The 13,342-nt window shown below is 45.9% G+C and overlaps 2 protein-coding genes across 5 annotated transcripts in view; one reads left to right on the top strand and one right to left on the bottom strand.

Moving 5' to 3' along the window:
• Window positions 1-3,039, bottom strand: part of LOC125001185 (fibroblast growth factor 14-like) — a 38,362-nt gene extending 35,323 nt beyond the window's left edge. The window contains exon 1 of the mRNA XM_047577104.1: window positions 1,814-3,039. Within this exon, the coding sequence (XP_047433060.1) occupies window positions 1,814-2,561 (748 nt within the window). The 5' untranslated portion in view covers window positions 2,562-3,039. The remainder of the gene's footprint in view (window positions 1-1,813) is intronic.
• Window positions 3,040-6,516: 3,477 nt separating this feature from the next.
• rcbtb1 (regulator of chromosome condensation (RCC1) and BTB (POZ) domain containing protein 1) lies at window positions 6,517-13,269 on the top strand. Of its 4 annotated transcripts, none has more exons than XM_047577081.1 (13): window positions 6,517-6,610; window positions 7,321-7,651; window positions 8,124-8,274; window positions 8,381-8,547; window positions 8,745-8,903; window positions 9,000-9,107; window positions 9,492-9,634; window positions 9,880-9,943; window positions 10,027-10,153; window positions 10,230-10,356; window positions 10,460-10,611; window positions 10,701-10,831; window positions 11,784-13,269. In XM_047577081.1, the coding sequence occupies exons 2-13, from the start codon at window positions 7,529-7,531 to the stop codon at window positions 11,922-11,924; spliced, it is 1,593 nt and encodes a 530-aa protein (XP_047433037.1). In that variant the 5' UTR covers window positions 6,517-6,610; window positions 7,321-7,528; the 3' UTR covers window positions 11,925-13,269. The 4 variants fall into 4 exon arrangements, with proteins under 4 accessions (XP_047433037.1, XP_047433039.1, XP_047433036.1 ...); XM_047577083.1 differs by having other exon boundaries at window positions 6,560-6,610; window positions 7,318-7,651; XM_047577080.1 differs by lacking the exon at window positions 6,517-6,610 and adding an exon at window positions 6,615-6,744.
• Window positions 13,270-13,342: the final 73 nt, after the last annotated feature.

Here is a 13,342-nt window from a genome sequence, read left to right on the forward strand (position 1 = left end):
TAAACCGGTGGCTGTGATGTTTTTTTTTTTCATGTTTGTGGAGTTCAAATCTCTAAACTTCCCATGTCCTTACTGTGGCGCGAGGCGGAGAGCAGCGCGCACGTTAACGAGCCAGAACAGAGAGGCCGGAACCATTGGAGGTTGCTGTCCGTGGTGCTGAAACGTTTGCCTGTCAGTCCTGTTCGCGCATCAGCTCCGGAGCGAAGGGACAGCCATTTGTAATGACTCAGGCAGTAGAAATGTGCAGCCTGAGACAAAAGGAAAAGGCACAGTACTAATGTCAGACCTCATCAGGCCCTTTTCACTCCGTGGACACCCCGTGGCTCCTCAGATATTAACTCCTTGCTGCGAAGGACTACACAGTGAAAGCTTTGCATCGCTATGTGAGAGCTTGAAGGCTTTTTATTTTCTTTCTGTGGGACAAACACGGAAACAGAAACATTAACATCTTGTTTATGTGTTGCTGAACTTTTGTTGAACTTTTTTGTTGGTGCAACATTGTTGAAAGGACACCGATGTTGCTCTGTTTAAGTCAAAGACGGCTGCTCTTGTTTGAGGATTCTTAAAGAGATATGAAAAAAAAAGTCAGTTAGGACTGAAAAGGACACTTGAATCATCTTAAAGAAAACTCAAAACAAGTCCAGCTGCTTTCGTTTTAGAGAAACCATGACTGGTATGACGGAGAATCTTCATTAATGTTGGACGTGGATGGGCCCATAGACGCTATATCCACGTGTAGATCCAGTTGTGGTTGTGGCAAAACACTCATGATTAATATTTATTAGTAAAAAAACAGCTAGTTAATCTCTACTCGCTTACTCCTCCATCTCCTCAACATGTGGCTGACACGATGTTGCCCTCTAAACCCTCTGTGTAGGTTACATGGGCCAGCTCTGTCAATAAGTCAATAACGTCGACAATGTCCACTTCCTGCTGTGGTGCAGTGTCAATCCCTGTGGAAAACAGAGCGCCGCGTTTGTTTTGGACGCGGAGGAAGCAGGTTGAAATTGGGGGAAACTCCCCGGAGAGGATGACTAAGACCTTCAAAAGGCCTAGCTGGTGATGAAGACATGTGACAAAAAAAAAGGAGAAGAAGAAAAAAAAAAGATGCCTCAGTGCTGATCTTTGAAGTCTTCAAAGAAATGAGTTGAATGCCTCGAGCCTGGACGCAATTAACTGATCACCTGGATGAAAACATTGCTTTAAAGTCAGCCCCCCCTCCGAGGGGCTCCTCTGAACACGGCGTCACACTCAGACTTTGATCTCCTGAGAGGAGATGTCTGCAGCCGTGAGAAAAACACGCCGCGACTCTCCTGCACTCTTTTTTTTTCTTCCGATTTCCACTGTGGAAGTCTAAATGAGGCCATGTGCTGTTTAATCATGCAGGTTACTGGAGCCTGAACGGGTCTGCATGCTGCATTAGACTTGATTTTCTGCGGCGTCTCTGCCACGCACTGCACGCACACACGCTTCTTCTTCTTCTTCTTTTTTTTTTTCCAGGCACTGCCACTGTATAGTCAGCATCTGTGCTAATAAGTTAGCGCCCCCCTTCCCTATCAACTCCCCCCTCCCTTTCCCCCTGTAGCGCTCTCACTTGCTGCACAACTGCGATTGCAGAGAAACACCAGCAAGCAGCCGAACGGTACAACACAATATACACGCGCACACTCCTGGCCTCGCGCACGCAACATCCAATAAAGTCTTCCTGTATCAGTCCCACACGCGCGCGTACACAACACACTCGCGCAGAAAGAGTAACACCAACACACATCGACACACACACAGAGAGAGAAAGAGAAGAACTCAAACTCACCAGTTGGGTTCTTGTTTTTCTTGAGGCTCCTGCCACAAAGACACTGCAGCATATGCGATCCTTTGCTGAAAATGTTGTTCCAAATAAACCGCATGGATTTGGCCGAGACGGGGGAGGAGGACGAGGAGGAGGAGGAGGAGGAGGAAGAAGAAGAAGAGGAGGGGGCAGAAGAGAAAGAAGAGGAGGTGTGGGGGGGCGAGAGGCGCTCCGGATGCGGCAGCCTAAAATTCACCCACCGCATGGGGGCTGATACGCCCCCCTGTTTGCATGCCAGCAGAGCCGGCCAGCTGTCGGGCTCAGTTCGGGGGTGCTTCGCCCTGCCGATCTGCACCATAGACAGGAACAGGAGCAGGAAGCCCGGCTCCTCGCCCGGTCTCTCGCCCGGCTCTCCCGCGAGCTCGGAGACCACCAGCCGCAGGTATTCCGCGTCGACGTCGTCCCCGTGCGGCAGGAAAAGAGCAACCACTGCGGCGCTTTTCTCTTCGGTCTCCGCCTCCGGCTGCCCCAGCGGCCGGTGGTCCTCCTCAGCTGCGGAGGAGCGGTCGCTGCTGCTGCCGGTGGTGGTGGTGCTGCTGCTGCCGCCCGGCCGCCGCGGCGTGAAAAGCCCCCGAGCGCTCCTCTTCAAATGGCGTCGTCTGCCGCGCGGCGCGGGGAGAGGAGCGGCAGCGACTGACAGGCATGCGGCGGCGCTAGCGTGAAGTCGGCGGTACGCGGCGGCTGTCGGCTTCTGCACAAAAAACCATTGCATATTAGTGGGGATCACAGGGGTCGGTGCGTCCGTCCGTTCCGGGAGGAGGGGAGGAGAGGAGTACGCTGCGGGTTTAGGCTACCGGGTGCCCGTCAGCAAGTCGGTGCCATCCCTGTACCCGTGCAGCAGGCAAGTACTGCAGCAGGGGGGCTCCTTTCCAAACACACACACACACGCGCACGCGCGCGCGCGCTCACACACCGCTCTCTCTCTCTCACACACACACACACACACACGCTAGATGCAGAATCCTCTCTGGTCAGTCAGAGCGCACCGGGCAGGTAAATCTCTGCACTATCCCACTCTGTCTTTTTCCTCTTTAAAAAGTCCTTATGAATATTTCAACCGCGTCTCGGCCTCCACTTCTCAATAATCCATAAGCTCCAATGCGCCAGGATACTGCCGCTGCCTGTCTGTCTCCTCTTCCTCTCTCCTCTCTCCTCTCCTCTCTCCTCCTCCTCCTCCTGCTCTCCCTCACCTTGCTGCTGGACTCAGACTCCGTTGTCCTACCTCTCCAAAAAAAAAAAAAAAAGGAAACTACTCGAGGAAGACGCGGAAGAAGAAGGAGAAGAAGAAAAAGAAGAAGAACTGGCCCGGCTCGTGGTCTTCTCGCGCTCCCGTGGTGCTTCACACTCTTCTTCTTCTTCGGCTGCGCACGAGACGACCGACAGCCGGCGGGGCGCGAGGAGGTGCACTGACTATTGATACCCAACCAGGAACAAAGCGAGAGCAGCTCGACGACACATCAATTCCGGTCGACGACTTCGAAATAAAACAACAAAAATGTAAATTCCTTCATTTTTATCGAACAGTCCTACGTTTTTTTATTATTATTATTTTCATCCTTATTTTTATTGTCAACATCTATCTATCTATCTATCTATCTATCTATCTATCTATCTATCTATCTATCTATCTATCTATCTATCTATCTATCTATCTATCTATCTATCTATCTATCTATCTATCTATCTATCTACCTATCTATCTATCTATCTATCTATCTATCTATGGTTAACCCTTGAAAAATGCAATTTTCTAAAATCAGATGAAACTAAAACTCGGCTAAAATGTAACTTAAACTACTGTTAAGCTATTTTTTAAATTATTTTACACCATAATAATAATAAAAAAACGAACTAAATGAACAGTTTACAGAATTTCGCTTATTTTCGACCTATTTCACGTATTTCGCGTTAGAGTGTGCTGTGAAATAAGCTTGAAATACGCGTTGCCTGCTTTGCCCTGGACTTTTATTCTGAAAGATGGAGCCACCTCCGGTTTGCTCGTGTAGCTTGATGCAGCCCTATTAGGAGGAGCATCTCCCAGTTACAGTAGACACGTGGTTCCCACACTGTCAGCATCTGGCTTGGATGCGAACCCTACAATACATTTTGGAGAGGGGGGTTAGAACCGACGTGGCATCACTAATTGGTACGAGCGCTCGAGCTTATGCTTCTCTTTACGCTGTCTCTGTGTTCACCTTTAATCAAACTCTCTAAGTGGGTCCTCCCTCCTGGCTGATGTACTCACCTGTTGCATGGCGCCTTTGAAACAGCGCGCTGATGTAGTCTATTGAACCAGTAATCTGTATAATCGCTCGTGTCATTTAGAGTGTTTTTGTTTAATTAAGTGCTGCTCTACGCTGCGTGCTATTCAACAGACCTCTTAGGGTTTATTAAATGCCTTATCTCGGCTGTTGACCGCAAACTGAGCTGGAAAAAAAAATGCTGCAGTGATTTTTAATTCAGGGAGAGAAAGAGAAAGAGAGAGAGAGCTGGCGCTGTCCGAGGTGCTGAATCCACAGCGCCGCTCAAACACACACGCACATTTGGAGGCAAACATTACCAGTGGGCCGCTCACGAGAAACCCATTAAACAAACAAAGCCACGGCGAAAACCAATAAAGAGACAATCATTACGCTCCAAATAAAAGTCTGGTTAACTACATTTTGCAAAAAAATAATTTAGTCCACACTTTTAAAAAAAATACACCATCCCTTCTCTGGACGGGTTTGCGGCTTTGTCAGTTTTTGAACAGAATCTTAAACCAGCATAGGTATGAAGTTTTTATATTAAAAGTCCTTTTGATGTTTGCAGTGTGGTTCAATTCACGTTTGGCTGTGACAGAAATTGAGGCGCATTGATGTTGGCTTGGGTGAAATAAGGTCAGGGGACCATTTTACGAAGCCATGAGAGGAATGTGACACCTCTTGCAGCATCACCGCATATCCCCACTGCACCGGTGCATCCATTGTGCTGGTAAACAGCACCGTTTTGGAATCACACGCTATATTTATGAGATTTATGCTGAAATATGTTATATCTCAATATTGTTTATAATTGCCACTTAAATCAATCATCAATCCTGCTTTGACAATCTTTTTTAAATCTTATTATTTATCTTTTACACAGTCCGCTCTTTATTCTTGTTATTTTGCAGCCCCTGTGTGTGCTGTTGCTCCCCATTGTGGGACAAATAAAGATTGAATTCAAACGCTGAACTTCCCCCGGAACAAACCTCCTTCTCTGCACATGAGCTCGAGATAATGGTCCAACCACAAACAGTCCTCTCATATGTATATCGTGACATTTGGATCACAACAAAGCTGGCGCGCACGTGCACGCGCGCACGCGCACCCAGCCATTACCACAGGATGACTGATGCCTGGCAGATTCCTTTTCACACTCCGTTCACGACTCGCATTGTTTCGCGGAGCTCAAGGCCGCAGCGTGGGACTTGCTGTCATCGAGGGGCGAAATATCGCCTGTGCGCACGGAGCTTTGGCCCAGTGTGCAAACAGCCACAGCTGCACGTGTGTGTTTGTGCCCAACAAACAAAGGAGCTGGAAAAAAGGAAGGGAAGAAGGAAAAGTGAAGGGAACAAAGGGTCTAAGAGGGAGGTAAAAGGAAAAAAAGGGAGAGGAGGAAGAGAGATAAAGCAAATTCTGGAAATCTGAGACTCCAGTGGGGATTCAGAAAAGCATGTAAATCAGTAACTTGCATTGACTACACTACACAAGAGTCTGACGCTCCACATTCTATACACATTCTCATCTCATAGCGGGATTGTTGCTAGAGTAATGAGGCAATGGAAAACACTACATTACATGTGGCAGTGTGGCTTAGAGTGGGATGAATGTGTGTCACGGACATTAGCACTGAGCCTGCTGACGTATCGATCCGTGTTGCTTCAGAGAGCAAAGTCCAACGTGGCCTGCGCCCACGCAGGGAAATATCATGTAACTGCCCCGTAAGCCACAGACGAGGCTGATAAGTGGGATTGAAAATGATTGTCCTCGTTTTTAAGGCTTACTATTTTACGTAATCCTAAATACTGAGGGGGTCACTTTGGGACACATACAAAAAAAAAGGGACCAATCACTGAACAATCAAAATCTTATTTCAGATCTTTTACTTATGACACACTCAGGAAAATCCAATCTTTTCAGATGTCACCGCACTGACCCCACATTAAAACACTCAATCGTGCTGTTTCTCCCTCAGAGCATCCCAAAAAACAATGCAACACGTTAAATCATGCGAGTCCACATCTGTGCGATCTATGAGGCAATACTCCCCCTACTGTTCTTTCGAGAAAACTACACGTATGATGTGTTTGTGTAAAAGGCTACGGCAAAATGACCCATATTAAAATAGGTATCTTTAAAAAGTGTTCTTTAAATTAGTATTGTACATAGTAAACATATCAATAAAGTTGCTTTGTATCTTCCCCAGTATCACATTATTATTTGTCATTGCACAGAAGTTCGAATAATAAAAAATAAAATATTTGTGTCACCTGCATAATTATATTTAGTATAAGTTTATACTGCACTTTTTTTAGCTTTACGCGGAAATAGTTTGAATGATCCATGCTAAAAAGAAAAGCTAGAGAACTTTATTAACAACTTTTTCATGTCAATTAATTAGCAGGTGTTCCACTACTGACCACAGGGGGCAGCAAAGCGAAGACGACGAAGAAGTAGAAGAAGACGAAGAAGAGTTTCTCGACGCAGCTTGTTGACAAAACGGTGTGGATAGTATCGGGTGAGTACTTGAAACGCGTGCTTGCTTATTTCTGAATTTTTCCGTCTCGCGGATGCTGCTGCAATGAAATGAAATGTTGCCGCTGTCTTTGTGTCTCTTCTCAGTCGACTCGTTGTTATGGAGCGATGCTTTAGGTAGGAACAGCCCGCAGAGTCCGCATTTATAACTAAGCTACTAGCTTCCCCGTTTACTCCACTGGCAGCTAGCTTCGCCGTGGCGCCTTAAAAGTGCAGCAGAAACTTGTTCAGTTCATACATTTTTCATGTTATTTCTGAGGCTGGATAATATGTAGGCCTTTTAAATGACATGGCACGGTTTTATTTTTATTTTAATACCCGTGTGTTTTGGCTGGATACGGCGGAAAGGAAACGACGCCGAACTCCACTCAAAAACTGAGCAATTTAAAACTACCCCCCTCGCCCCTTTGACAGTTATATTGCAGAGTTTGTTTGCCCTGTCTTAATGCCAGCCATAAAACAATAAGGCTTGTTAGTATAAGTCTCTTTTGCTGCTTTCACTGCACGCCGGAATTAAGAGTCACAGCTTTTAATTTTTCTTGCATGCAAATATAAGTACATGTCTGTTTGCGTGTCTAACTGGTGCATTCAAAAAGGCAGGATATAAAGTCCTTCCACCAAAAAGGCTGCGTGACACATGTTCCCACTTTTCTCGTGTTTATTCTGAATAAATCTCCTGTGTGTCCTCAGCAGGGATGTTTCTGCTCCTTGTTCCTCGTCTCCACCGGTGTCACCTCCTCCTCCTGCTCAGGTCCTCGCTTCCCCTCGCCAGCCCCCTCCCGTGCCTCCCTCCTCTCACCTGTCATCCCTGACTCCCCCTCCTCCTCATCCTCCTCATCCTCCTCATCCTCATCCTCCTCCTCATCCGCACCGACCGAGCCCGAGCGTTGCAGGAGCCGTGATGGACGTCGGTAAATGGCCGCTTTTCTCGCTGCTCAGCGCCGAGGAGCTGGCCGACATCCGACAGGCCTGTGTCTTCGGGACGTCTGCTAATGAAGCCATCTACGTCACACATGGAAACGAGGTTAGGAGAGTGGATATGCCGGCATATATCGTATACACCTACGTCTTTTGGGTGTCATCATTTGCTCGAAGTGCTGTTGGGTCTTTAAAGGCACAACTCAGTCACACACCAAGACAATGGCCACTGGTTTATGCTTTCATTTCAAGTGTTTTATCAGAGGTTTGTCCTAAACCTGATAATTCCTTAAGCATGCGATTAGTGGGGTAAGCTGAGCTTGAACAATAGCAAGCCTTATTGAAAAGATGGCACAGTTTTTTTTTTTGTTTTCCTCGCTCCTCGCAGAGGTAACGTAATCCACCCCTGCGACGCGCTGCTCCAGGAAATGCTTCATTGTTTTCATTTCCTTCGCTCGAATGTATCCGCTGTTTGTTTTCTCCGATTACTTTCTGCCCTTTTCTGCGTCGTACGGAGAATGTTAAATAATTCCAGCCTGCGCGCTTGTGTTGACTGTCTGCGTTGCGTTATTCGCCAGGTGTTTGTGGTTGGGTTGAACTGCAGCAGTTGCCTCGGGACGGGAGACAGCGTGAGCACTGTGGTGCCAAAGAAACTGGACTTCCTGCGGGGGAAGAAGGTCGTCAGCCTGAGCTATGGCAGCGGGCCCCACATCCTACTGGCTACAGACGGTAGGTTAATCCTCATGCTGTCTCGAATAATCATTTAGTTTTATAACTCTAGCATTATTTAACGTTATTGCACCAGCTTTATCTTGACATCTCCATGTCATTGCAGACGGGCAGCTCTTTGCCTGGGGTCACAACGGCTACAGTCAGCTGGGGAATGGGAACTGCAACCAGGGGGTTTCCCCCGTGTTGATCACTTCCAACCTGCACAGTAAGAAAGTGACCATGGTGGCGTGCGGCTCACACCACTCCATGGCTCTCACCCATGACGGAGAGGTAAATATTTGTTTCCGTGTCACTTTAAGCAGCTTATTTTTAACCCGAAGGCTTTAAAGCTAATTAAGCTGCGTGAGGTAAACGGGGATGGTTGTTGCCATATCCCCTGTAAACCAACAATAGTGACCACGTGGTAATATTGCTTCGAGATAAACGTCGTAAACGTTATCTGACTCGGCCGCGCCGCCTCCTTCCAGGTGTTTGCGTGGGGCTACAACAACTGCGGCCAGATCGGCTCAGGCTCCACGGCCAACCAGCCCTTCCCCAGGAAAGTCACCGGCTGCCTGCAGGGCAAAACCGCAGTGGGCATCACGTGTGGGCAGACGTCCTCCGTGGCCCTGGTCGACAACGGAGAGGTGAAGGCGGCGTCGCGCGGGAGCTCAACGATCCTGCTTTGACGTTTGAGCTTCACATTGTTAAAAAGGGTGTTGCTTTTGTTTTTTTCCGCTCAGGTTTATGGCTGGGGCTACAATGGAAACGGGCAGCTGGGGATCGGAAACAACGGAAATCAGCTGACGCCTTGTCGTGTGACTGCGCTGCAAGGGATGTGTGTTCAGCAGGTGAGGCTCTTTAACAACCAGATACGATGCTCCTTGTGTTATTTGTGTAATATAATACTGCATGTAATAAACAAATATAACCTTTAATTGAAGTAAAACAAATTAATAGTATTTCTTATCAAGAAACTAATAAATTTATGGACGAATGGCTTGAAATCTGAGACTAGAATCTTTTAGCATATGAAGCCCCTTCAACGTCCCTTCAACGTCCCTTCAACGTCCCTTCAACGTCCCTTCAACGTCCCTTTAACGTCCCTTTAACGTCCCTTTAACGTTTCTCATAAACTTCCATAAAAATCCTACATTTTTGCTCGTATTCACTAACAACTGGACATCTCTGTAGACGATTGTTACCCGCAGCGGTTTAAATTTCCTGCTTTCTAGGTCGTGTCGGGGTACGGACACTGCCTGGCGCTTACAGACGAAGGGCTGCTCTACGCCTGGGGAGCGAACACTTACGGTCAACTGGGGACTGGCAACAAGAGCAATCAGCTGAGCCCCGTACAAATCATGGCCGACAAAGAGAGGTGAGAAGCGTGTCTCCGAAACTGACTTTGCGCTTGGATGCCGTCAAGTTTCTCCCTTGCCCTGTTAAGTTTGAACATCCTGTTTCCTGTCCTCAGTTCCTCCCTGTGTACTTCAGCTTCCTTCTCTTGCCTTAAGCAGTCGTCGGTAGACAAAGGAGGTGTTTGCTACTGGTCAAATCCTGCCACATAAAACAATATTTGCGTGCATTTCTATTTATTTATGATGATAAAAATGCGTCCTACAGGGTTGTAGAGGTCGCAGCATGCCACTCAACTCACACTTCAGCAGCCAAGACCCAAAGTGGCCAGGTATATATATGCGTTTAATGACTAACTTTCACTTCATTGCATGTGCAAACGCTCGCCGTCATTAATATGTGCTCATCCCGCAGGTGTACATGTGGGGGCAGTGTCGGGGCCAGTCCATCGTGCTGCCGCACGCCACCCACTTCGCCAGCACCGACGACGTCTTCGCCTGCTTCGCCACCCCCTCCGTCATGTGGCGCCTCATCTCCATGGGTACGAGGGGAGGCTGCGTGCTCGCCGGCGAGCGTGAAAAGCGAGACAAGCGCTGAATTTGCTTTGCGTTTTCTAGATTACGACGACTTCCTGACGGTCGCGGAGGCTCTGAAGAAGGAGTTCGACAGCCCGGACACGGCCGATCTCAAGTTCAGCGTCGATGGCAAATGCATCCACGTTCACAAGGCTGTGCTCAAGATCAGGTGTGGTCGCTGTTTAAGTAGTGGTAGCAGTCTTTGGGCACTCATTAACAATCAATACCCAGCTCTATACACGGTGCAAATAAAGATGTTTCGTTGCGAGTAGGTGTGAGCATTTCCGTTCAATGTTTCGCTCCCAATGGACCGAGGATCAGCAGGACGTGATCGAGATCGGCCAGTTCTCTTACTCCGTCTACAGAGCCTTCCTGCAGTTTCTCTACACGGACGCCATCGACCTCCCGCCGGAGGACGCCATCGGTTAGCATGCGCACGGTTCTCGCGTGAGGTCGGAGTACTTGTAGTTGGAGGTGCGCGCCTCTACAGAACGTCTCTTGTTTATCCCGCAGGCCTTTTGGACCTGGCCACCTCGTACTGTGAAAACCGCCTGAAACGCCTGTGTCAGCAGATCATCATGAGAGGGATCACTGTGGAAAACGCCTTCACCCTGCTGTCTGCTGCCATACGCTATGACGCAGAGGTAAGCAGAGATGTATTTATTCAACATTTTATTCGATGAAGAGAGCGCACACCAGCTGGGTTTACATGGAGCCATACAGTATATTGCGATTACAGTCGGTTTAGAGGCCCAAACCGAATGAAAATGCTTCATATAAACACCTCAATCGGAATAAAGAGGCCCAAACCAAATGAAATTTCATTCAGTTTTACAGGGATAGAATATTCCTTTTCCCAAACCAATCGAAAGTCATGTAAACGGTGAATCTGAATGAAGTCAGACTCCGTTCTGTCAAGTGACATTTCCTCCACTGATCTCCTAAGGTTGCTTTAATAACAACTCTGAAAGAACTAGACATTACTAGACAGCAGAAAAAAATGGAAATATTGAATAGTTTAAAAAAGTTCATCAAAAATTAATTCAATTTATATTATATGTTTATATTTTTCCATGCCGAGGACCCGTGCAGCCCATACATTGCCCCGCTACCAGAGTGCGAGCAGCTGCAGTCTCGAAAATGCTTTTGTTGTACTTCTTTCACCTCGTTATTTTGTGTGTGTAAGAGTGTTAAATATTCTCTGAGTTCAATAAATTTTTATGTTTTTAGATTGAAACTTGTAGCATTTGTTATCAGTTTTTTGTCATGTAAGTGGAGGGAGAAAAAGCAGTATCGGCTCCAAATATCGGCTCAGAAAAAAACAGCAGCACGGTTGCCTAAGGTTGAAAAACAGTATCGGTATCGGGCCCTAAAAATCTGTATCGGTCAAGCTCTCAAAATGAAATGATACAGTTTTATGACTTTTTTTTATTTAAAATAGTTCATAAAAACTGATGTTTTGCCACGTTCTACGGCCAAATCTGAATTGGTTTATTTCACAGCAAGATTGTGCAAACAATTCGCTGTCTGCTGTCATTCTTTAATTCTTTAACCTTTATCATATTCTGTTTTGTTTGTTTTTTTTTTCGCCCCCAGGACCTGGAGGAGTTTTGTTTCAGGTTTTGCATAAACCATCTGACTCAGGTGACTCAGACCGACGCCTACTGGCAAGTAGATGGAGGGATGCTCAAGGAGTTCATCAGGAGAGCCAGCCACTGTGGAGCCTTCAAGAACTGAGTGGTACTCTTGACAGTCTTACAGTTCATATAGTGTGACCAGGTCAAAAAATCACCATTTCCTCTTGACCCATCCCGTGACAAAAAGACTTCTTGAAATGGTTATTTATATATTAAGGCACATAAACGGCAGAAAAGTTGAACTGAAATCCAGGCTGTATTATCTGTGGATCGGAAATCAGCGCTTCGGCCAATTCCTGTGGAGTCGCTTGACGAACTCGCGCCGTTTTCCGTCAAGTTGCGCTGCATTCCTCACGAGCTGTACTTGAATTTTCGTCGTTCTCGGCCAGTGCTTGCATTCATCTTTTACTTTTTGGTAAAGGTCATGTGAGAAAGCAGAGAGGCCCGGGAGGATGGAAGGTGTGAAAATGTGTGTGTTTTTTGCGAGGAAACTGAAAGAAATTTTTTTTAAAGATGTCTTGAATAAATGACTTAAACTGACCCGAAATACTATTATACTGAAACGTATGCTGAAACCAGGAAACCGTTATTAAGACTGTTGCACTAAAACTTCTAGAAATGCAACGCTGGACAATCCAGGCACTGTTACAATATTAGCTTTTTTACTTACATTGCTAATATAAAATGCTTTTTAAGGCATATTATTTGTTCGAAAAGCTTAATTTTCCAAGCACAACTTTTTTTTTTAATTATTATTATTATTCCTCTTTAATTGTGTCGAGGCAAATGGACAAAGTAGCAAACCTTTAATACCAAAATAAACGTAATAATTGCTGCATAATTTGTCACATTACCTCAAGGTTTTTTTTTTCTGCAGATATAGATATAGTGAAATGCGTCGCACTGGAGCTGCACAACACACTGCAGGCTAAAACACAATGGTTTTTTTATGTATATATTCTGTTTTCTTGAGCGTATGGTGACCAAAAACTCCTCATGCAGCTTGTGCATGGAGAGACGACGTTTTGCTTAGTCACAGAAAATATTTTATTGGCTTGGTCATCTGGCAGCAAGAGGGATGACCTCAGTTTCTACTTCTCCGTTGGTTTCGTTTTCTTGGAATGAAGTTAAGTTTTGGTTAATGAGGTGGAATGAGGTGCAGGTTTACAGTTCTTGTTTTGTATGGAAAACGGAACGCAAACTGGAAAAATGAGATTGTTTTGCTTATCATGTTAAGAATATATATATATATATATTGTTAAGCTTTTATTTAGGACCAGTTTTAAAATATATATATAGTCATGCTTAACTTGGACATGTATCACCGTTATCTCGCTGCAGCATACCTGTGATATTTTATTTCCAACGTGTTTTTATATTTAGTTATGACGTTTTAATGTTTCTGCAAAAAAAATAAATAAATAAATCAGATTGTTGACACTTGATGCACTTTTGTATTTGTATTTTAGTTTCATTTTATATGAAGCCGCTTGTCGTTTGGATCGACCAGATCATTTT

Source organism: Mugil cephalus, chromosome 23 (assembly GCF_022458985.1).
Source record: "Mugil cephalus isolate CIBA_MC_2020 chromosome 23, CIBA_Mcephalus_1.1, whole genome shotgun sequence".
In the NCBI taxonomy this organism is placed as follows: Eukaryota; Metazoa; Chordata; class Actinopteri; order Mugiliformes; family Mugilidae; genus Mugil; species Mugil cephalus.

Coding starts and splice junctions, on each gene's coding strand:
- rcbtb1 (XM_047577079.1), top strand. Junction 7,652..8,123: donor ACGTCACACATGGAAACGAG/GTTAGGAGAGTG, acceptor GTTATTCGCCAG/GTGTTTGTGGTTGGGTTGAA. Junction 9,635..9,879: donor ATCATGGCCGACAAAGAGAG/GTGAGAAGCGTG, acceptor TGCGTCCTACAG/GGTTGTAGAGGTCGCAGCAT.